Source organism: Aspergillus ruber, assembly GCF_000600275.1.
Source record: "Aspergillus ruber CBS 135680 unplaced genomic scaffold scaffold00028, whole genome shotgun sequence".
Classification (NCBI taxonomy): Eukaryota; Fungi; Ascomycota; class Eurotiomycetes; order Eurotiales; family Aspergillaceae; genus Aspergillus; species Aspergillus ruber.
In genome coordinates this window covers 192629-212785 of record NW_024467324.1, presented here as the reverse complement: position 1 = coordinate 212785, position 20157 = coordinate 192629, and the positions used below count along the sequence as shown (strand labels likewise).

The 20157-nt window shown below is 47.9% G+C and overlaps 8 protein-coding genes across 8 annotated transcripts; 4 read left to right on the top strand and 4 right to left on the bottom strand.

Annotated features, from left to right (window-relative positions):
• Positions 1-894: 894 nt before the first annotated feature.
• EURHEDRAFT_415654 (MFS general substrate transporter) lies at positions 895-3108 on the bottom strand. Its single transcript, XM_040782753.1, has 3 exons — positions 2588-3108; positions 1996-2517; positions 895-1941 (listed from the first exon to the last, which is right to left on the bottom strand). Exons 1-3 carry the CDS (start codon positions 2866-2868, stop codon positions 1152-1154), a joined length of 1593 nt encoding a protein of 530 aa, XP_040635922.1. The 5' UTR covers positions 2869-3108; the 3' UTR covers positions 895-1151.
• A 373-nt stretch (positions 3109-3481) lies between these two features.
• EURHEDRAFT_405348 (FMN-dependent alpha-hydroxy acid dehydrogenase) lies at positions 3482-5172 on the top strand (the record flags this gene model as incomplete). Its single annotated transcript, XM_040780377.1, has 5 exons — positions 3482-3614; positions 3675-4174; positions 4242-4672; positions 4732-4967; positions 5021-5172. The coding sequence occupies 5 exons, from the start codon at positions 3482-3484 to the stop codon at positions 5170-5172; spliced, it is 1452 nt and encodes a 483-aa protein (XP_040635921.1).
• A 370-nt stretch (positions 5173-5542) lies between these two features.
• On the bottom strand, positions 5543-6817 carry EURHEDRAFT_380322 (4-hydroxyphenylpyruvate dioxygenase family protein; the record flags this gene model as incomplete). Its single annotated transcript, XM_040779281.1, has 2 exons — positions 5543-5927; positions 5982-6817. The coding sequence occupies 2 exons, from the start codon at positions 6815-6817 to the stop codon at positions 5543-5545; spliced, it is 1221 nt and encodes a 406-aa protein (XP_040635920.1).
• Positions 6818-8099: 1282 nt separating this feature from the next.
• Positions 8100-9918, top strand: EURHEDRAFT_380321 (aminotransferase-like domain-containing protein; the record flags this gene model as incomplete). Its single annotated transcript, XM_040779280.1, has 6 exons — positions 8100-8117; positions 8192-8218; positions 8275-8625; positions 8683-9504; positions 9562-9826; positions 9884-9918. 6 exons carry the CDS (start codon positions 8100-8102, stop codon positions 9916-9918), a joined length of 1518 nt encoding a protein of 505 aa, XP_040635919.1.
• On the bottom strand, positions 9894-11333 carry EURHEDRAFT_415651 (DOPA 4,5-dioxygenase family protein). The gene is made up of 4 exons (XM_040782752.1): positions 11037-11333; positions 10823-10970; positions 10703-10760; positions 9894-10643 (listed from the first exon to the last, which is right to left on the bottom strand). Exons 1-4 carry the CDS (start codon positions 11126-11128, stop codon positions 10303-10305), a joined length of 639 nt encoding a protein of 212 aa, XP_040635918.1. The 5' UTR covers positions 11129-11333; the 3' UTR covers positions 9894-10302.
• Positions 11334-12004: 671 nt separating this feature from the next.
• On the top strand, positions 12005-14447 carry EURHEDRAFT_415649 (uncharacterized protein). The gene is made up of 4 exons (XM_040782751.1): positions 12005-12098; positions 12174-12899; positions 12962-13249; positions 13323-14447. The coding sequence occupies exons 2-4, from the start codon at positions 12255-12257 to the stop codon at positions 14229-14231; spliced, it is 1842 nt and encodes a 613-aa protein (XP_040635917.1). The 5' UTR covers positions 12005-12098; positions 12174-12254; the 3' UTR covers positions 14232-14447.
• Positions 14448-14507: 60 nt separating this feature from the next.
• On the bottom strand, positions 14508-16264 carry EURHEDRAFT_525651 (MFS transporter; the record flags this gene model as incomplete). The annotated part of the gene is made up of 1 exon (XM_040786954.1): positions 14508-16264. One exon carries the CDS (start codon positions 16262-16264, stop codon positions 14603-14605), a length of 1662 nt encoding a protein of 553 aa, XP_040635916.1. The 3' UTR covers positions 14508-14602.
• Positions 16265-17228: 964 nt separating this feature from the next.
• On the top strand, positions 17229-19468 carry EURHEDRAFT_485373 (FAD-binding domain-containing protein). Its single transcript, XM_040785550.1, has 4 exons — positions 17229-17482; positions 17541-17929; positions 17986-18190; positions 18240-19468. The coding sequence occupies exons 1-4, from the start codon at positions 17420-17422 to the stop codon at positions 19359-19361; spliced, it is 1779 nt and encodes a 592-aa protein (XP_040635915.1). The 5' UTR covers positions 17229-17419; the 3' UTR covers positions 19362-19468.
• Positions 19469-20157: the final 689 nt, after the last annotated feature.

The window sequence follows — 20157 nt, the reverse complement described above, 5'->3', positions numbered from 1 at the left end:
ATTTCTAACACGTTGATGTCAGAGACATGAGGTTAGCCTGGAGGACCTTCGTTGGGAGATTCTGTACTATCTTAACGGCTCACAGCAAGACTGGAGGTAGAGAATCTCGACGAGGTTGGTACAGTACATAGTGCAGTAGCAAGTCCACCAGCTCATAGCCCAGGGGACACGGATCCTGACCCGCGACAAAGATAAAATGGTCGCATCTACAGGTGGCCAAGTACAATGGACACAAGGAGGATATTATCAGACAGACCAGACCAACCGAGGGACAAATCGCTGCTATCGAAGACGGAGAAGAAAAGAAATGGTGGGAATTGACGGTGGTAAGTCAATCCAAGCCAGCTGGCAGATATGGTAGGGTATACTGCGACGTTTGTCTCGTTGTGAGTTGCACTAACTTTCTCCAGTACTCGCCACAGGCAGTATTTATTGATACATGCACCTGTCAAATCAGGATAGCATGGGGACTTATTGTATATGCGATGAATGCGAAAGCTTTTGTATCTCCAATGTTCTCAATCCAAGGATATGGTACATCCACAGACGTTTTCCAAACACAGATGACGCATATAGGCCAATCAACATCAACATTGATGAAGAGACTGAGGGCTCAGCCGATATCAAGTCTCAATTGAGTGTTGAGAATGCATCTGCTGACAGTCAATCTGATAATGATATGAAAGACGCTGATGCTATCGGCGCCAAATCTGATTGTCACAGTGCTAGGAGTGATCAAATTTCAACTTTAGAATGATGGCCAATTTACACGCACACACTCAATGGGTAGTATCTTCTTATCCCTATTCCCATGCAGTGGCCTTATATGGCATACGGCAGTCGATTCCTGGCATTAATCCTAGGCTAGCTCCCTACTGCAAAATGTAAATTCGGATTAATGAGTATGTAAGCATATGTCTGATTGTATTTAAAATGGAACGCTTGCTCTTGCAGCTATACGGAAAGCTTTAGATGGATCCATCTTTTGGTCTGCCATTGTACCTTACCAATGTATTGAACCGGATTGATGACAGATTCTAATTTGAATACAGGAGTGTACCTTGAAATAGAACATAAAAATTTCTGGCCAGCCTATCAACAGTCCCACCTTGAACGCGATTGCGTTCGACTACTCCCCACGGGATATGTAACTATTGTGATTTCTTCTTCCCTATATTCCCCACCTTCCTCAGCCCAAAAGCCCCGATGATCAGACTGAGGATGTTCATCGCAAAAAGAAGCCAGAAGGCTGCTCGGTAGCCGACCATCAACCCTTCCGGTCTGTTCCTCTCTTCAGGACTCGCCTTGTTATCGCTGACAACGTTGGCAATCAGCTCCACAAAAGTAAGGCCAAAGCTCTTCCCGATCTGCGAGACTGTGTTGAATACACCCGCTGCTAGACCGTGCGTTTCAGGAGGAAACACCCCTGCAATCATGATATTGGAGACAGTGAACAAGGAGTCTGCAGCAATGGAGTTGAGACTAATAGCCACGAATGCACATCGCCAATAGGTCCAGTTCGGGTCCACGAGAGCCATTATCAGCGGGGAGATGCAGGAGATGATAGTGGTGATATTCATAATACCATCCGCGCGGACGCAATGAAGAATCAGCCCGGTAACGAGAGCGCTTAGGAGACCGGTGACTGGAGTGGGAATAAAGCGAATAGCTGTCTGGATTACAGAGAGCTCCTGAACATTCTGGAAAAAGAAGTTGATGATTTGCTCGAATCCGTTGAATGCACCCCAAATAATGAAGACATTGGCACAAATTGAACTAAAGGCGACATTCTTCCATAACGAGTTACGGATTAGAGTCGGCTTGTCTCGCCGCTCCTGGAATTCTTGCCAGAGGACAAAGCAGATCAGCAATACCCCGGAGACAGCAAAATATGCTATGGTGGACGCCTGGCGGATGCTGTTTGCGTCTCCAGAAATAACCCTATATCTTGTCAGCATGATTGCCCAAGATTTGGTCACTAAGGAGGCGACATACGCCAGCGCTAATGACAGGAGCGCCAAAGCCGTGCTTATGATGATCGCGCCGAACCAGTCAATGCCAAAAATGAGAGAGTGCCAGTTGATTCCGCCTTGCTTTGTGTGTGGTAACTGCCACCAAGACAACAAGAAAGCGGCTGTATTAGCAATCGCAGCAGTATGGAAGCCCCAGCGCCAGCCGATAGTATCAGTGAGAACACCTCCAACTAAAATCCCGACACCAAATCCAATAGGCTGCCCACCACCCATGAAAGAGAAGGCGAGGTTGCGGAGCTTTCCTGGCGAAAAGTTCTCAGAAATAATACTCGTGGCGGATGGCAAGCACATGGCGGTAGCTAAACCGGAAATGACACGGAAAACAATCAATTGAGAACCATTTTGTGCAAGACCGCATGCCATGCAGAATATACTCTGAAAGAAGCAGCCGAGTAGGAAAATCAGCCTACTACCCACGGCGTCTGACACCGCACCGAAGATGAGCAGTGTACAGCCGGTGGACAAGGCATACATGGAAACAGGCCTGGGTGTTTTGTCAGCTCCCAAACCCCGATTTTGCTAACAGTAGTAAAACAGTATCGGGAACATAATACCATAATTCCATTCCCGGGTCTAGATTCAGGTCTCTGGCTACTTGGGGGACGGAGATCGTGACAAGGCCACCCAGGTAGCAGCTGATGAACGTTATGCAGGAGATGCAGAAGATTACCAACGGAGCGTGCTTGGGCTTTTTCTCCAACTCCTCACCGTCACTACCAGAGAGGCACTCTGGCTTTTCTCTGACATGTTTTTCGTCATCACAGATGGCACCGTTGACGACATGGTCTCGTGGGAAGCCATTGGCTGTCTCCAACGATATCCGATCTTGCTGCATCTCAGAAGGTAGATACCAGGGTCGGGTCAAGAAGTCAAGGGTAGTAGTTGTATTTACTTGCTCTGAGGGATCCAGGAAGGCTAATCAGTCATCGATGATGAATCATTGAGTCAGTGAGACTGAGGGCCCCCTTTGTCCCGTATTTGGCCTATTGGGGCTGTGGCCGCTTTTCCTTTTCCTTTGTTCTATTCGGTTCTGACTCAGACTGGCTGAATCCGGCCTTACATTCCTCTCGGAGCGGTCCATTCTTTGTTTTTGTAATCGAGATTGCGATAACGCTATTTATAATCAAATATTGTTACCGTAACTACTAGTGCTTGTTGGGTTCTCGTGTTATCCTGTCTTCGGCCAATAGAAATGAAACCCTGCTGCAGGCCCTTTAGGGTATAATGGCTGATTATTTCTAGCGCTTACCCCTGCCGACAACAATCAAACTATTCGGTACGTTCTACAGAGTATCCCGGCCTCATCTGTACTTTATGGTTTATAATACCATGAGACAAACAGCGGTGTGCATGCATCAAGCATGCAGGTGACCAGTCGAACCCACCACCACGCTTGAGTATTAGAAGGGTTTTGGATCCGTTGATCTAGATCGACGCATATACAGACAATGTTGGCAATGCGGTTAATCTCTACGCAAGAGGTCGCCCGGCATAATACCCCCGGCGACTGTTGGGTTGTCATCGACGACCAGATCTGGGATGTCACCTCTTTTTTCCCTCATCACCCCGGTGGCCCTGAGGGTAAGTCCCATTGGAATTTACCACCTACTACGACATGATGCTCATATGCTACTTCATCAGTGCTTGTGCAATACGCCGGTCAAGATGCGACCACGGCTTACAACGAAGTGCACAGCCCGGGTGTAATCGTCAAATCGCTTTCCCCAGCCTACTTGATCGGCAAGCTCGACCCATCGTCAAGAGACGACGACTGGAAAGATAATAAGTCAACACAACTAAGCCAGCCTCAGGCAAATAAGCCACCACTCAACGCCATCCTCAGCAGTCATGACTTCGAGGATGCCGCGCGGAGCACACTGTCGAAAAAGGCGTGGGCTTATTATTCTAGCGCTGCAACAGATACAATTTCTCATCGAGCCAACCAATCCTTCTTCAATCGCATTTGGTTTCGACCGCGGCTCCTGCGGAATGTTTCTACCGTGAGCACGAGGCGCACTGTGCTGGGAACGTCATGCGAACTACCCGTCATCGTGGCCCCGGTTGCATTGGCCCGTCTGGCGAATTCGATCGGAGAGAAGGGGATTGCGGCGGCAGTCGCAAAGAAAGGAATTCGATATTGTGTACGGAGGACTCGCACACCCCGACATCCTCATCTATTCTCCAAGGACATATTTAACAATCAACTAGATTCCAATCACGGCCTCCTTCCCCGCAGAGGAGATCATTGCCTCGGTCCCCAACTACGAATACTTCTTCCAGCTGTACGTCAATAAGGATCGGTCTGCATCTGAGGATATTCTCCACCGGATCTGGGGTCTGGGTATCCGCACGCTCTTTGTGACCATCGACACCCCAGTTCCCGGGAAGCGCGAGGCCGACGAGAGGGTTGCCGCCGAGGGAGTGATATCCATGCCTATGACGGGCACAAAGTCCAGCCAGGATGCCAAGGGCGGTGGGATCACCCGGACCACGGGATCTTTCCTTGATGACACGCTCAGTTGGAACGACCTTGTCTGGTTGCGCACGCATTGGAAAGGAAAGCTGGTGTTGAAGGGTGTCCAATCGGTCGAGGACGCGCTGATGGCCGCAGAGACGAAAGTAGATGGGATTGTCCTGAGGTGAGCACTTAATATATATTTTTTCTTCAACGTATCATTAACCGGATCTAATCCATTAGCAACCATGGTGGACGGAACCTGGACACCTCCCCTCCAGCATTACTTAATCTCCTCGAACTGCAACACCACGCTCCACACGTTCTGCAGCAGACCGAGGTCCTCATAGATGGCGGGATCCGACGGGGCACGGATATATTGAAAGCCATTTGTCTGGGAGCCAGGGCCGTGCTTATAGGGAGACCGGCAATGTACTCGCTGGCCTACGGACAAGAGGGAGTGGAATACTGGATCGATAGTGAGCTTTGCCTACATCTGGAATCGTTGAGAAGCTAACAGACGTGCAATTAGACATTGCCTCAGAATTACAGGTTGCAATGAAGCTTGTTGGGATTACGGATCTGTCGCAGGCTCGTCAAGGTCTCGTCAATACGCAGGATATCGATCATTTCGTCGTGCGGACATTGGATGAGATTTATGAGAGGCCGCGTGCGAAAATTTAATTATATCCTGTCACGAAGCTTATTGAGGACAGTGACTACCCGGGCCAGCAGAGTCAATAGATTCCAGAGCCATCCTTCTCTAGCAAAGCAGGCGTATTTAACAAGCGGTGAAGAGTCGTGACTGAATGTAGAATGCTGTATATGTACGGTGTATGGTGCATTGTATGTTGGCTTATATTTCTAATAATTCACCAAGGATGTTCCCCCAGAAAGCGTATTAGAGTTACGCGATAGTCTTAAGGCCGTAATGCCCACATTCATCTTTGATAGTTCTTAGAATGATGCGTCGAGGATTGTGGCCTCGAAGGTGCCCACCTACATACGAGTAGATAACAGATAGTTTGATATCTCCTTTGCCTAACATTGTAGTTTACAAGTTGCCTCGAAGAGCCTGCTCGCGCTCAAATGCCTCGAACAAACTCTTGAAGTTGCCCGCTCCAAAACCATCAAAGTTCTCGCGCTGGATGATCTCAAGGAATACAGTCGGCCGGTCCACAACATGCTTTGTGAATATTTGTAGCAAGTAACCGCCTTCGTCGAAATCGATAAGGATGTTGTATTTTTGCAGTGTGTCGATATCCTCGGCCACCTTGACGCCCAGTTGTGCCAGCCTCTTCCGTACATCGACATAATAGCTGTCCGGCACCGAGAGGAAGCTTACACCCCTCTTTGACAGGCTGTCAACCGCTTCGATGATGTTGTTAGTCCGGAAGGCGATGTGTTGGCATCCGGCGCCGTTGTAGTAGTCGACGAATCTGTTTCATACGCTTAACCCTTAGGAATCGACGGGAGGTTCGGGAGAAGCTTACTCTTCAATCTGGGACTTTTTCTTCCCCACCGCGGGCTCGTTCATGGGAATCTTAATCACCTCGTTTGGTGAGGCAATTACCACAGACCGCATGGCCGAGTAATCGGAGCACATATCCTTGTCATCCACACTCCAATAGCGGTGGAAGTTCAGCGCTTTCTCATAGTACTCGACAGCACCATCGAGCCCATCCCATGGCTGATTCCCAACACAATGGTCAATCTCAACGACATCAACGCTTGGAAAGCGTTCCTGCAAGCCATTGGCACCAGCAGGCACAGTCTTGAACCCAGGCAGAAAAGCCCCCGTATACTCAGAGCGGTTGATCAGTGTATGGATCGTATCCCCAAAGGTCCGAATCGCCGCGCACAAAACATCCCCATCCTTCTCATCATCACCACTCCGCAGAACATGCGGAGCCTGCACCGACTCAGCTCCGTTCTGAACCGCATGCTCCCACACGCCCCAAACATCATCCACCTGGAACGCAATGTCCTTGACACCGTCCCCGTGCTTGGTGAGGTGCGCGTGAACCTCCGCGCAGAGTGTGCGGTCCTCGGCTGTCGCGCGCGTGTCCCATGTACTACCGGGGGAGTTGAGCGGCGCCGTGAACATGAACCGTGCGGCTCCGTTGCCTATCACGTACGAGGTGGTCAGGTACGAGCCTGTCTCTGGACCGCTGTACGCGAGGACTTCGAAGCCGAAGTGGTTCACGAAGTATGAGACGCTTTGGCGCGCGTTGCCGACGTACCACCCGATGTAGTCGAAGCCGATGTAGTTGGGGTTTATGCTGCGGATGACCGCGCGGTTGGGTGGGATTTGGCCGGCATCGCCCATTTTGTGTTATTTTATGACTGAGATGAGAAAGTACTGATGAGTTTGCAGAAAGGAGACTCTTGGAGGTGGAAATAGATTGAGGTGGTAGATTGGACGGTCGATAGGGTACTCGCTCTGCCGCTTTTATAGACAACAGGTACGAGGAGATATCAGGCAGCCTTAGAAATGAGTGGCTGGGTCAAAGGACGAATTAGGGTACGGTATACCAACATCAGATGGTGTGTTCCACTTCGTCCCCTCCACATATTTGTCGGAAAAGACAAGACAAATATTGGTGTCCGGGATCCTGTCCGGGATCCTGCTCCGGTGGCAAGCTGACTCACAGAGCATGGCCCTGAGGCTTTCGTACGCGTGGGCCTGGCATAAGACAACGCTAGACGTGAATGTTGGGGCTCTGCAGTTAGGGGTGCTATGTCGGAGGCACCGAAAGTACTGAATATACCAGAACGATCGATAATAATACGGTATACTTGGCTATCGGCCCTTCCAGCCAGCCAGATGGATACAGGGTAAATTACAACTTGAATTTTTGTAATAACGAAGTGCTTTTTTCTAGCCAACAAATCCGATCTCGCTGGATCGGGGTCGGTGAAAGCCGAGAGCAAGGGCTATCTCTATACAGGCATAATCTAGAAGGGGCTCTTGTTCGATGCTTCAAACCATTCGTGAGCAATGGCTCAGGCGATCATCCACATATCTCCCCAAGGCGTGGGCCACGGGACTTCCCCTTATGGTAGTGTTGATGAGATCGTGTCAGCATCAGCATTGAAAGTGAAATAAACAAAAACTGTGCAGAAGGATAATGTGACCTGTATGATTCTATACGAGGAATGCTAAAAAAAAAAAAAGACATAAGTTTCACCTGTGTATTATTCTAATATCAATGTGTACAGTTATTAAGTCGAAATTGTATGTTTATTACTGTCAGTCTTGAAGCAGATCCCAATGAAGTATGCAAATACCTATAAAATACAAGCCTTGTTGTGTTATCCTAATTTTGAGATCTGTAAAGTAGCCTTCTTTAAGTGCTATTTCAGCATGCAGAAAGTTAGGCGCCCTTACCTTTTATTTGTTCTTCTAGTCCTTGTTATGGTCAAAATAAACATTGCCACTCTCTCATGCTACTTCTGATAATCTGAACAACATCAATCATTCAATGAAAAAAGAGAATAAATAAGATAAGACGATAGTTATATATCTACGAAAGAACACAATACTTCACCTGAGGAGACCCTGAGAGCCAATAAAAACACTTCCAGCGGCGGTACAATGACTCTCAAAGATGCTCAAGATTGGTCAGGTAAGATACACTTAGGTTGCAATAGATCTTACTCTGTCCGTTGCACCAGGCTAACTCTATTCTGAGAACAACAGGTTTATTCAGCCCAGAAAGCGCATCGCGTAAGGTAGAATATCCCTGAACCAACGCCAGGAACAACCCTCTGACTACATGGCAGAAATCCGTAATGCAAGCAATGCACGGTATCCTCGCTCAGCCAGGTCAGCCCTCGGATCCGAATGATAAAAAGGGAAGACCATCTGGGACTGACGATATAGGAATGCGATCCCTGGGTCCCGGAGCGCCCTCCACCGAGTACTTCCCGTTCTACGCTATGAGCTTGGAAGTGGGCTCGACGAACGCCTTCGCGACTGTGGGTAAGGAAACCCCTGCCTCAACGACAGCAATCCACGCAGGGAAACATGACAGTTCGTCGGGACTCAGTACCTACGACCTTGCCATTGCGCTGCAATACGGCCAGGGGACTGGTTCGGCACAATTGGTAAAGTTCATGAGTGATCATGTCAAGGTATGTACTTATCGAGAAGAAACCTCGTCACTCACAACACAATCTAACCCCTGCAAGATGGTCCACAGCCCTCCCTACAGGAACTGGAAATGTATTCTTAGCGCAGGTACCACTTCAGCCTTTGAAATCATTCTCAGAATGCTAGCAAAACCCGATGACTACCTATTGGTCGAGAAGTACACATACACAACTGTTTTTGAGACAGGTCTTCCTCTCGGAGTCAAGTTCGCCCAAGTACGCACGGACAAAGATGGTCTCATGCCCAATGATCTGGACGATATCCTCACAAACTGGGACGAAACCGTCCGTGGAAGCAAGAAGCCCTCTCTTCTTTACACCATCCCGACAGGCCAGAACCCTAGTGGAATAACCCAGCCACTTTCTCGAAGACAGGAGATCTACCGCATTGCTCAAAAGCACAACCTATTCATCGTGGAAGATGACCCTTATTATTTTATCCAGCTGGGGTTGTACAAGACGACTAGTCAGGTCACAGAGCCTCCCACATCAGTAGAAGATTACGTCAAGACACTGGTCCCTAGCTACCTCAGCATCGACACCGACGGCCGCGTACTACGCATGGACTCATTTTCAAAGATCATCGCACCAGGTGCTCGCATGGGCTGGGTGACGGCGAGTGAGCAGGTCATTGAGCGAATGGTGCGCGGACATGAGGTATCAGTGCAGAACCCTAGTGGGTTCTCGCAGATTGCGGTATTCAAGCTGCTGCATGATAGCTGGGGCCATTTGGGATTCGTTCAGTGGTTGGCGCATCTACGAGGGGAGTATACCAAGAGGCGGGATGTGCTTTTTGAGGCTTGTGAGCTGTTCTTGCCGAGGGAGATTTGCAGATGGGTTCCGTCTACGGCAGGGTTTTTTGTAAGTTTCATCACGGTCTGTTAAAAATGGGGCTTTTCTAATCAGATCCGGTATTAGGCGTGGATATCCGTTGATTGGACAAAGCATCATAAGGTTGGGTTGATGTCTTCGCTGCAGGTCGAAAAGGAGATACACAGTGCGGCGATTGACGCTGGCACACTTGTTGTTCCCGGGAGCTGGTTCCTTCCTGACGAGGGAAAGAGTGGGATGGACGAGGTGTTCTTTCGGATGACATATGCTGCTGCTTCTACAGACGATATAAGGGAGGCAATTAGGAGGTTTGGGGCTGCTTTACGGAGGGTGTTTCATTTGCAAAGCCAGGGTAAGCTCGGACAGGCTGATTCGGGTCATCAGTTACAGAAACTCTAACACAAAATAGATTCTTGTAGCGCCGTAAAGTCTGTTAGCAATTAGATTGGTTTATTCCCATATAGCAATTGATGAGGAGGATATGCTTTCAATGGATGTTACTTGTTGAAAGCTTGCAGAGCCCCGAGTTTCCTTCATTCAACCTGCCATGGCCATTTTCTCGTGTTTCCTCCTGCTTCCGGAGGAGGAATAGCCAAATGGCCACGTATAAGATATCCAAGATCCAGAGGACTATCAAAAAACCAAAAACCTCACTATTATCATCCTAGGACAGAATTCCGCATTTTGCAAAGACCTTCGCTTGAATACATATATTACTTGTAGTCAACTTGAAATCTACACTGACAAAAAAACACCCTATAGGAGTATGTTCCAAACCCTCCAATTTCCCAACATCACACGGTGCTGATCAAGCTCAGATCGACAAAATCAGATCACCCGAACCTCCTTCTTGATATGCCCGTCTGCTGTCGCCAGAACTTTAGTGATGCTCCCGTTCTTTCGATCCAGCGTCTCACACTCAGGGCGAAGTCGAAACCTCTGCATATCAAGTGGCACCGGAGGCCCCAGCCACGTCGTCATTAGCAGATGATCGCGCAGCTCATCGTCCGTGTTCGGGTGCACCAGGGCACTCAGCGGCCCGCGGTGCACGATAAGCCAGCTCACAAAGGCCCCGAATTGATGTGGAGTGAAAAGCGCCACTTCGAACATCCCGGGGGCATGGGGGCCATTGGGCGCTGTGTGGATGGGGTAGACTCGGAGTTCGGGGACTATTTTACATTGTCAGCTTTTGTTAACTCTCTCGTCGTAATGAGTGTTCAATGCGTACATTCTAGGCGGATGCGCATCCAGAGATCCCTGGCGTAGCGTGTTTGGTAGTCATCATCCTGTTTTCTAGTTAAGATTATCTTCCCTCGGGCTTATTGGGAAATGGGTTGGGTTTAATTACTGTGTTGAAGTAGACATGGACATCGAAACCAGGCAATTGCGTGTCTTGTCTCCCGCCATTGGATATGGGTGTCGTGAAGTTCTCGTAGGCTTCGCTTAGGGTTCCCTTCTCGGGATTGTCGAAACTTTTCCCATCGATTGATTTGGTCCTGTATATTTTCCCGTGTCAGTAATATTGTTCCGTTTGAAAGATGCGTGAATCAGTGGAAGCGTACTCCGGCAGAGGCGCGTGGTGTTCCCAGCCCTTGAGAGGCGAGTCGAACTTGTACTGCGCTAGGTCGAGATTGTAGGGAGAGGCGCTACACATTGTTCGCTCAGATGATTTCATTTCGCGGAACAGATATATTCACAAGACTGAGATGAAAAATGTAAAGTAGGAATTGTAGTAGCTGTATGATGTGGCTTGCAGTTAGTTGAGGCTAATGTATATGCCTGTGTATATGTTAAATACTAACATATTCATTGATTGATATCTCAATTCGATTAAATATTTTTTTCAATTTCTAAGTAATTTGCAATACATTCATAAGTTACACATGTAATAATTCTGTCTTTATAGATACATAGTTCAGTGGGATCTTCGCTTTCATTGCAAAGTACTAGTGCTTACTCTGTACAAATGCTATGTGATGTAGATCGGGTACGAGGCCGAGATCTTTCTGCTGTCTGTGCTCATGTTTGATGCACCATACTGCAGGTGCAAAGGAGGCAATTTCAGGATCACAAATACATTGCAGCATACCGGCCAACTTGCATGGGGATACGCCTTCTACTCACTGTCTCGTTGTTTCTTTTTTCTTTCCCCAGCTCAATGCCAAGCATCAAATTCATATGCATTACATGAAAGCTGAGCACCACTTGATAGCCATTGCCAAAAAAAAAAACCGGTGAAGGGACTCAGCTGGCGTCATCCAAAGATGCATGCATAGCTTACTGGTGCATGCATAGCTTACCAGTACAGATGTAACTTACTAGTACAGGCACAGCTTACTGGTACATGCGTAGCTTACTGGTAATTACGTCTCAGGTTCATTTCCGTCATCGACCGAAGCGAGGTGGTCGACCAGGAACATACATTGGTTACAAGCCCGTGAGGGCCGCGTCTGCACGATCATAAGTAATTTATTGGAAATCCAACTATTGCATGGAGGAATCGTTTGACTAAAAAAAGAGGGAAAGGAAGAGGGCGAGATATGATACGTGATGCAAGCCCTGTCAACCGTGTGTATATGGCTAGTGTTAAATCTACAGGAGGCAGTAACCTGGTACAGCTCGCGGTGTGTACTTAGTACAAGTGTTTCTTCCATGAGCTCAATAAAGCTAATAAAAGACAAAAACACTGCAAAATATAGCGGCGCTAAATATCTCATCATTGACTCTCGCCTCTCACTCTCACCATCATACATACACTTGGAGCAATATTGAGAATCAGAATGCCAGAAAATTACGACATCGTGATCGTCGGTGCCGGTCCCGTCGGACTTATGCTCTCAGCCTGCCTATCCCGGCTAGGAAGCTACAAGATCAAACATATCGACAACCGTGCCGAGCCCACGTCAATAGGCCGCGCAGATGGCATTCAAGCGCGTACATTGGATGTGCTACAAAGTATGGAACTGAAGCGGCCCATCTGGGCCTTCAATCCAGGCCTCATATACGAGGTGGCCTTCTGGGGCGCAACACCGGATGGAAAGGGCATTCAGCGCACAGGTACCTCTAAGAGTTATCCTGATCACGTCGACACAAGGTACCCGTTCACAACTATCCTACATCAGGGTCGCATTGAGGGAATCTTTCTGGATGATCTTCGTTCGCGTGGGGTTGAGGTACAGCGGCCATGGACGATTAAGGCTTATCAGTATCATGGACAGGACTCTGCGTACCCTGTTGACGTGGATCTCGTGAGATTGGATAGCTTTGAGATGGAGAAAGTCAGGACTAAATATCTGTTCGGCGCTGATGGGGCTCGGAGTGCAGTGCGGGAGCTTTTGAAGATCCCCATGATCTATAAGGATCCGACGGTGCACGTGTGGAGTGTTATAGATGGTGTTGTCAAGACAGACTTTCCGGATATGCAGGTACTACCGTCATCTTTATTATATTTCCCTTTACGTCTGTTGCAGTTCTAAATGAGAGTCAGATCAAGTGCACAATTCGCTCTCCTCGCGGCTCCTCTATGGTCATTCCCCAAGGGAACAACCGCGTGAGGGTCTACGTACAGATCACGCCCCAAGAAGGTAAAAGCAATTCGGCGTCTGCATCACAGGCAAGCATTCAGAGCATGGCAAACGAGATCCTGAGCCCTTACCACGTGGAATGGGAAATAGTCGACTGGCACTCGTCGTACCACATCGGACAGGGCATCTCGCAACGATACTCCTATGAAAACCGTATCTTCATTGGAGGAGACGCCTGCCACACCCATAGCGTATGTTTACTTCAAAACATCAATCAACGGAAAGAAATCAATAACGGAAGAAAATGAAGCTGACATAACCCAGCCAAAAGCCGGCCAAGGCATGAACTACGGCCTGTTAGACGCACACAACCTCGCCTGGAAACTGCACCTTGTAGAGTCAGGGCTCATGAAGCCCGAGTTACTGAGCACATACGAGCAAGAACGACGACAAGCCGCAGAGCGATTGATCGAGTTCGATGCCACTTACGCGGGTCTCTTTAGCTCCCATGACCCCTCCAATCAGGCAAATGACGAATTCGTGCGCATCTTCAAACAAAACTCACTTTTGCTTAGCGGATATGGTGTTGAGTACCCCACCAACGCACTTACAGTAACCAGCTCTAACGATTTATTCTTGTCTTCGCTGCACGGCCTCCGACCTGGTCGCAACTTGCCCCCGGCAAACGTCACAAGGGTCATTGATGCTTGCGAGGTGCCTCTAGAGCGTGATATCCCCTTCAACGGCAGTTTCAGGGTGTATATTTTTGCAGGAGACCAGCAGCCAACAGGAAAGGCTCTTATGGACCTGGCTGGGCAACTCACGCGGGGAGACTCGGCTCTTTCTCGGTTCCTGGGTTGCCAGCCCAATTTGTCCTATGACAAAAGACATAACCCTCACTCAGAACTATTTACGTTCTCAATTGTGTTTAATTCCAAGCGGGCCGGGATTGAACTTGCCAGCCTGCCAGAACTATTTGTGCCTTATCGGTACCATGTGTACTCTGATGAATCTCGCAGCAGGAAATCCCATACTGAGGGGCATGGAATGGCGCACGCAAAGATGGGATTTGATTCGCGAGAAGGGGGCGCGATTGTCGTCCGTCCGGATGGGTATGTTGGGTGTATTGTAAAGTTGGTGGAGGGCAAAAAGGTCGCAGAGGCGCTCGATCAATATTTCTCTGGATTTGTGTCAAGAATTCCCATCATAGAGCCGATTCAGAGTATGTTGTAGACAGCGACTAGATTTGGTTAGACTTAGTTTATCATGTCCTAAATGTACAGTCTTTTGAAATGGAAATTTCGAATTGCTGTTATCTTGGCTACTATGACTCGAGTTCCTTGACTGAGACCTTCAGGAACTAACCACAGCCACAAAATAGAGTGTATGTTTCGTTTTGTTTATATATTACAATTATTTACATTTTTAAGCTCCACAATACTGGCGTCCTCGAGATCTCAGAGTTGTTCATACTAGGAGAATGCAGAATTATATCGAAAATTTTGATGACCCTTCCAGGCGGAGAGAAAGAGCAACACACGTAGATGGAGGGCATCGTGAGTTAAGTCAGAGTCAGCTTTGGCTGCGTAATTGTGACTGCCCGATTAATCACGACTAAGCTTGGCTCGGAGCTTCCCTCCAAAGACATAGAAAATATATGGAATCAAAACCATCCCCACGCCAATAAAGGCAAGCAGCCAAGAAGCCCATTGTAGTCCCAATCTGTGATACATCTGAGTGGTGAACAAAGGGAAGGCAGCACCACCCCCTGATCGCAAGAAAACTTTAGCTGCCAAAGCCGACGCTGTGTATTTATGGTATGCGTCAATAATGTAGTTGTTGACGGCATAGTAGCACAGGACCATTCCGAAGCCGAATGCGATCCCAGAAGATGACGGTCCCACCCAGATGATATGCTTGAAGGAAGTGGCACCGAGGAGGAAAAAGGCGATCGGAATGAAAGGGGCCCCTAGGAGTGCAGCAACGAGTCGGTCTTCGGGTGTAGGATCTCGCGAATTGCAGACTTTTTTGAACTGCTTCTCAATCAAAGGGGTGACCAGCAAGGCAAAGCCAGCGCCGATCAAGATTGGGATGAACATTAGACCGATTTGACCGTCGTTGTAATTATACAGGTCCCCGAATATGACCGGATAAGCGAAGAAGAAGGCGTATAGCATGGAGTAAATGAGTACAATATACATGCACATGAGGTCGAGAACCGGCTCGGTCATGATCATAGTAATCGGCCGGATCAAACTCGTTTGAGCAATCTCACGCAGTGTAAGTCGATATTTTTCCTGCTCAGTGATAATGTTGGGATTTCCTGTCTCCTTCCGAAGCTTCGCAGCGCGTCGCTTGAGGATCACTGGGATGTAGGTCTCAGGAATTGAGCCCATGAGGATCAACATGGCGCCGGAAAAAGCCATGTTTACCCAGAAGAAAAGGTCAAGACGCTGGGAGCCGACGTTGATCCAACCAGTGACTATAGGCCCTAAAACAGGGCCACAGTAGGGAGCTGCTGCAAAATAGGCAATGGCCATACCACGATCCTCAATGTCCCAGATATCAGCGATAGTACCACCCGCCAGCGAAAGACCTGAGCTAGAGAAGACACCGCACAGAAAGCGAGAGACCAGTAGACCCCCAATATTTGGTGACAGAGCACAGGGTATATTGAAGATGGTGTAAAGGCCCAACGAAATTATGTAGACCCATTGTCGACCGATGATTTCTGATAAGGGTGACCAGAGTAGCGGCCCGACTGCAAAACCGCAAACCATGATAGAGCAGGTGAGAATAGCAACTTCGAGGGAAACACCATATTTATCTTCAATCAGACCCAGACCACCAGTGACAATGGACGAACCGAAGGCGACACAGACCACGACAGCTGATGCAACCATAGTGATATACCATCGGAACAACCGAGACCAATTATGCGGATGGTCAGGGTCATCTATCTTGAAGGTCACAAAATTGGCTGACTCGCTAGGGACTCCTTCTTCCAGTTCACGTTGACTTGGACATCGTCTCCGCGAGGTTCGGGTTTGGATTTGCTCCAATGCTCGTTCGGGAATGAGCCCAGTCTCAGTCTTGAGAGCATATTCTTCGGGGAAAACGGGATCTGTTTGGCGTCCATAGTCCGTATAGTTGCCTTCAGTTTTTTTGGGAGTCCTGGGAAGTGATTCTCGTGCCGTCTTCCCAGAATCCTGGCTGCGTGGTACCTCAGGGTTATCTTGAGGCTTTTCGGATGTTGATTCGCGCATCTTGAGGGCTAAGTGACTGCGTTAAAGAATCACGTACGGTTTTGAGAAATTGACAGCCAAAGTGAAAAGAAACGAGGTAAGAAGAATTCAACAGAGAAAGAAAAATGGGTTAGTTCTCCCTCCTCTTCTTTCTTATAGTATGCTTGGTGTGATATATTGATTGCCGACAAATTCCCGAGGACGACCGAGAAAAGCCCCCGAGTTGCAATCGTCATGACCTCGTCGAAGAAGCCGTATTTCCCTCATTCTATAATTCGAATAGGGGGCCAGGAAGCAAGCCAATGTATTGCATCGACCTTGTAGCTTTGATACAGGGTATACAATTGCTGGTTATGGGAATAGTTTCTCATAAGTGTGGTCTCCTGCATAATCAATGACACCGGGAAGTTGCCCTGACGGAGAGAATATTTTACAGATTTCGGGCCGATAGCAACATTCGACCATTCGGAATAGGCGATGCCGAAACACTTACACGTTCTCTTTGCAAAATGAATCAGCTATTTTCAGATTGTACGCTCCTTGTCGGGTCCGAGTTACTTCAACGGTAAAATTAAACGATAAGTCCAATATTCTACTCATACTATTAAGAAATGACGGGCTGCAGCCCCTATCAGGCATTCATAGGCCCAAAACACGATTCCGACTTTGGCCAAATGGTAGCCAATAGTTTACGGTATCTGGACTTGAAATGTTGCTGGAGCCCAGGCTCTCGAAACGCAGATCAAGAGAAGCCGGTTCAAATCGTTAAGGGCAGAAAGATATGTCTGGCTCATGGGATTGAATAATGATGTGGCTGGCCTGGATTCGATCTCGATCAGGATTGACAAAACAAGTCTTAATAGGCCAGGGCAGAGTAAGCGGAGCTAAATCTAAATAGGTAAATAGCGATGCCAAGACATCGTGTTGCTGTCAAACGGGACCAAAAATAGCGCTGTGGCTCTTAGTATTGACGCATCGCGATGCACAAGTATGCCTACCGGGCAAAAGCATTCTGTTGGTTTGATCCTCCAAAAACTTGGCGATATTATCGACTACATTAGGAAAAGTGAATAATAGTATGGCTAAACCTATCATGACCATCTGATATCAAGTAATGGGTATATATCTGCCAATCCAACCATCATTTTAATGTCTACATCGGCTCGCTCATAGAAGATGCTTCTCACAAGTCTCCTGCTTCTCACTGGAGCGCGGTCTGTCCTTGCTAAGTGCAAATGTGTATGTCACTGAATGCTCGAATGTTCAATCTACCCTAGATTCTAACTTTATTAAACAGACCCCAATCGACGATTGCTGGCCTTCATCTTCCAAATGGAATGCTCTCAACACCTCCGTTGATGGTCAGCTTATTTATAACCAGCCCATCGCCAAACCCTGTTATCCCGGCCTGGGCTACAATGCCCAGCTCTGCCAGGACATAAGCAAAGAATGGACAGAGTCTCCATTTCAAGAGCTTTCTCCCATTGGATATACCTACCCGCTTGTTAATACCTGTCCCCCGGTCAATGCCTCAGTAGCTGCGTACCCATTGTGCGACTTGGGTAACGCGCCAGTTTACACCATCAACGCGACAAAAGCGAATGATGTGGCGACTGGGGTAAGATTTGCCAAGGAGAATAATGTTCGGCTTGTAATAAAGAACACCGGTCATGACATTGTGGGCAGGTAGGTTCTTTTTCTCCTTGACATATATGGATAAGATAGTTAATGAGGTCTGACAGATCGCAAGGATACGGCAGTTTGATGATCTGGATCAAGTATATACGGGATGGACTTGATTATCAAGAACGGTACACTCCACCTGATGGATTTTGTCAGACTAATTGGACTGGGAGTGCAATAACCGTTGGTGGTGGGTATAAGTGGGAGGAAGTATATGACTTTTCAGCCAAGAATGGGCGTATCGTCGTTGGTGGTGATGATAAAGTACGCCCACGAATGATTTTTGAGTAATAGCAAGCTAATACCATTCTAGACTGTCGGATCCATTGGAGGTTACTTGCAGGGTGGCGGCCACGGCGCAGCAAGTCACACCTTCGGCCTGGCAACAGATCAGGTTCTTGAGTACAAGGTTGTGCTCGCATCAGGTGAGGTCGTTACAGCCAGCGCATGCCAGCATACAGATCTCTTCACTGCTCTCCGTGGAGGCGGTGGTGGAACCTTTGGCGTTGTGGTATCGGCTACGATCAAAGCACATCATACACATCCGGTCCTCTCACACACTCTCCAAGTTGTTCCACGAAATGGCAGCTTAACTCAGTTGTTAAATGTTACAGCAGAAATTATGTCGAGATATCCCATTCTTTCGGATGAAGGGTTTGCAGGGTATGCAATTCTATTGCGTGCCAACGGAAAAGTACTATACGAGCATACTTTCATGAAGATGATCGAGAGCAATTCCTCTACCACCATCGGACGCGCAAAACAAATCATTAACCGGCAAGTTGTCAATAATTTGCTTCGACTAAACATGACCATGTTCTACGTCAAATCAAGATTTCAGCACTTCCCCTCGTTTCAAGAATACTTTCTAGGCAGCGGAGATCACCAAGCACAAGCCGCAAGCACACCTATTATGGCATCGCGCTTCTTCGATAAGAAATCACTTCTCTTCCAACAGAAGAACCTGTCGGACATGCTCCGGACCCTCTTCTCTCAGGAAGGCCCCGGAGTACATGCCACATCATCTGTTCTTGAGCTGTGTCTCGTTGGCGGTGGCCAGGTCCTAGAACACGTGCCTCATACCTCCGTCCACCCAGCGTGGCGGAGAACCTATCTTCTCGCGGAGCAAGTCGACTTCTGGCCTGAGAATGCCGGTTCCCAGGGAATCCAACAGGTCAAAAACGAGGCCACTTTCAAGAAATTGAATGCGATGAAGGCGTTGACTCCTGGCATGGGAACCTACCTAAATGAGGCTGATGGATATGATCCGGAGTGGAAGGAGGACTGGTTCGGTAGCAGGTATGGCTGGCTTAAGTCAGTGAAGCAGAAGTATGACCCAGAAGAAGTGTTCTGGTGCTGGCGGTGCGTTGGAAGTGAGAGCTGGGAAGAGGTGAAGGGTGGAACAATATACGGGCCGTTGTGCAAGAAGAACTAGTCCCGTTAGACTTAGTTGATTTGACATTCATTCTATGCCTTGTCTTATCCTGATTTCTGTCGTTCGCGTATTTTCATTGTAATTAATGATAATGATTTTATTTCACGATGCATGACGTACTAATGTAAACACGGGAAATCAGGGTTAGAATTTATTAGATCTGCGCTTTATCTATTGAATCTTATACCTGCAGTGCTTTTTCAGTTGCAGCTGTTCACAGGACAACGCTACTTGAAAAGCGTGTTGTCGGCGATTAGCTTCGCAATTACTATTACTATTACTATTTTCTTTTATATATATAATCCTAAGTTCCCGTAAAGCTTCAATCATCTAGTGCGAGATATGCTGAGAATTTGGTAGATGTGTGTTACGAAACCTCAGCTTATCAAGAATCTACTCCAACTAATAAGAGGAAGTAGAAACCGCCAGTCCCTGATAGCTTTGCATATTAATCAGTACAAGGAATGATCAAGGCTGAGGCAATGGGGAAGATTGATAGATCATTCGAACACAAACTGAGCAGCTCTCAGTGCCCGGCGAGTCCTGAAGTATAAGATGGCGCTTAACTGTATTAGGAAGTAATTCTGCCAAGACCCTAAGCTCGGCAACACACTTTCTACTGGGATTAGGCTATGCTGCCAACCATGGTTTAAGAAGATAGTCTCCACGTCCGCATCCACGTCAGATCAAGAGGCTGTAACTTCTTATTTTCTAAAAAGGATCAATACGATGCTTTATTGCCTCACTTCTGACGACCTGTATGTATTGTGTAATGTGGCGAGGGCTACCCTCGAAG

Coding starts and splice junctions, on each gene's coding strand:
- EURHEDRAFT_415654 (XM_040782753.1), bottom strand. CDS start 2,868: ATGCAGCAAGATCGGATATCGTTGGAGACAGCCAATGGCTTCCCACGA. Junction 2,518..2,587: donor GACCCGGGAATGGAATTATG/GTATTATGTTCC, acceptor CAAAACACCCAG/GCCTGTTTCCATGTATGCCT. Junction 1,942..1,995: donor CTCCTGTCATTAGCGCTGGC/GTATGTCGCCTC, acceptor GACAAGATATAG/GGTTATTTCTGGAGACGCAA.
- EURHEDRAFT_415651 (XM_040782752.1), bottom strand. CDS start 11,128: ATGTGTAGCGCCTCTCCCTACAATCTCGACCTAGCGCAGTACAAGTTC. Junction 10,971..11,036: donor CACCACGCGCCTCTGCCGGA/GTACGCTTCCAC, acceptor GAAAATATACAG/GACCAAATCAATCGATGGGA. Junction 10,644..10,702: donor GATGCGCATCCGCCTAGAAT/GTACGCATTGAA, acceptor AATGTAAAATAG/TCCCCGAACTCCGAGTCTAC.
- EURHEDRAFT_415649 (XM_040782751.1), top strand. CDS start 12,255: ATGCCAGAAAATTACGACATCGTGATCGTCGGTGCCGGTCCCGTCGGA. Junction 12,900..12,961: donor CAGACTTTCCGGATATGCAG/GTACTACCGTCA, acceptor AATGAGAGTCAG/ATCAAGTGCACAATTCGCTC. Junction 13,250..13,322: donor ACGCCTGCCACACCCATAGC/GTATGTTTACTT, acceptor GACATAACCCAG/CCAAAAGCCGGCCAAGGCAT.
- EURHEDRAFT_485373 (XM_040785550.1), top strand. CDS start 17,420: ATGCTTCTCACAAGTCTCCTGCTTCTCACTGGAGCGCGGTCTGTCCTT. Junction 17,483..17,540: donor TCCTTGCTAAGTGCAAATGT/GTATGTCACTGA, acceptor TTTATTAAACAG/ACCCCAATCGACGATTGCTG. Junction 18,191..18,239: donor TCGTTGGTGGTGATGATAAA/GTACGCCCACGA, acceptor ATACCATTCTAG/ACTGTCGGATCCATTGGAGG.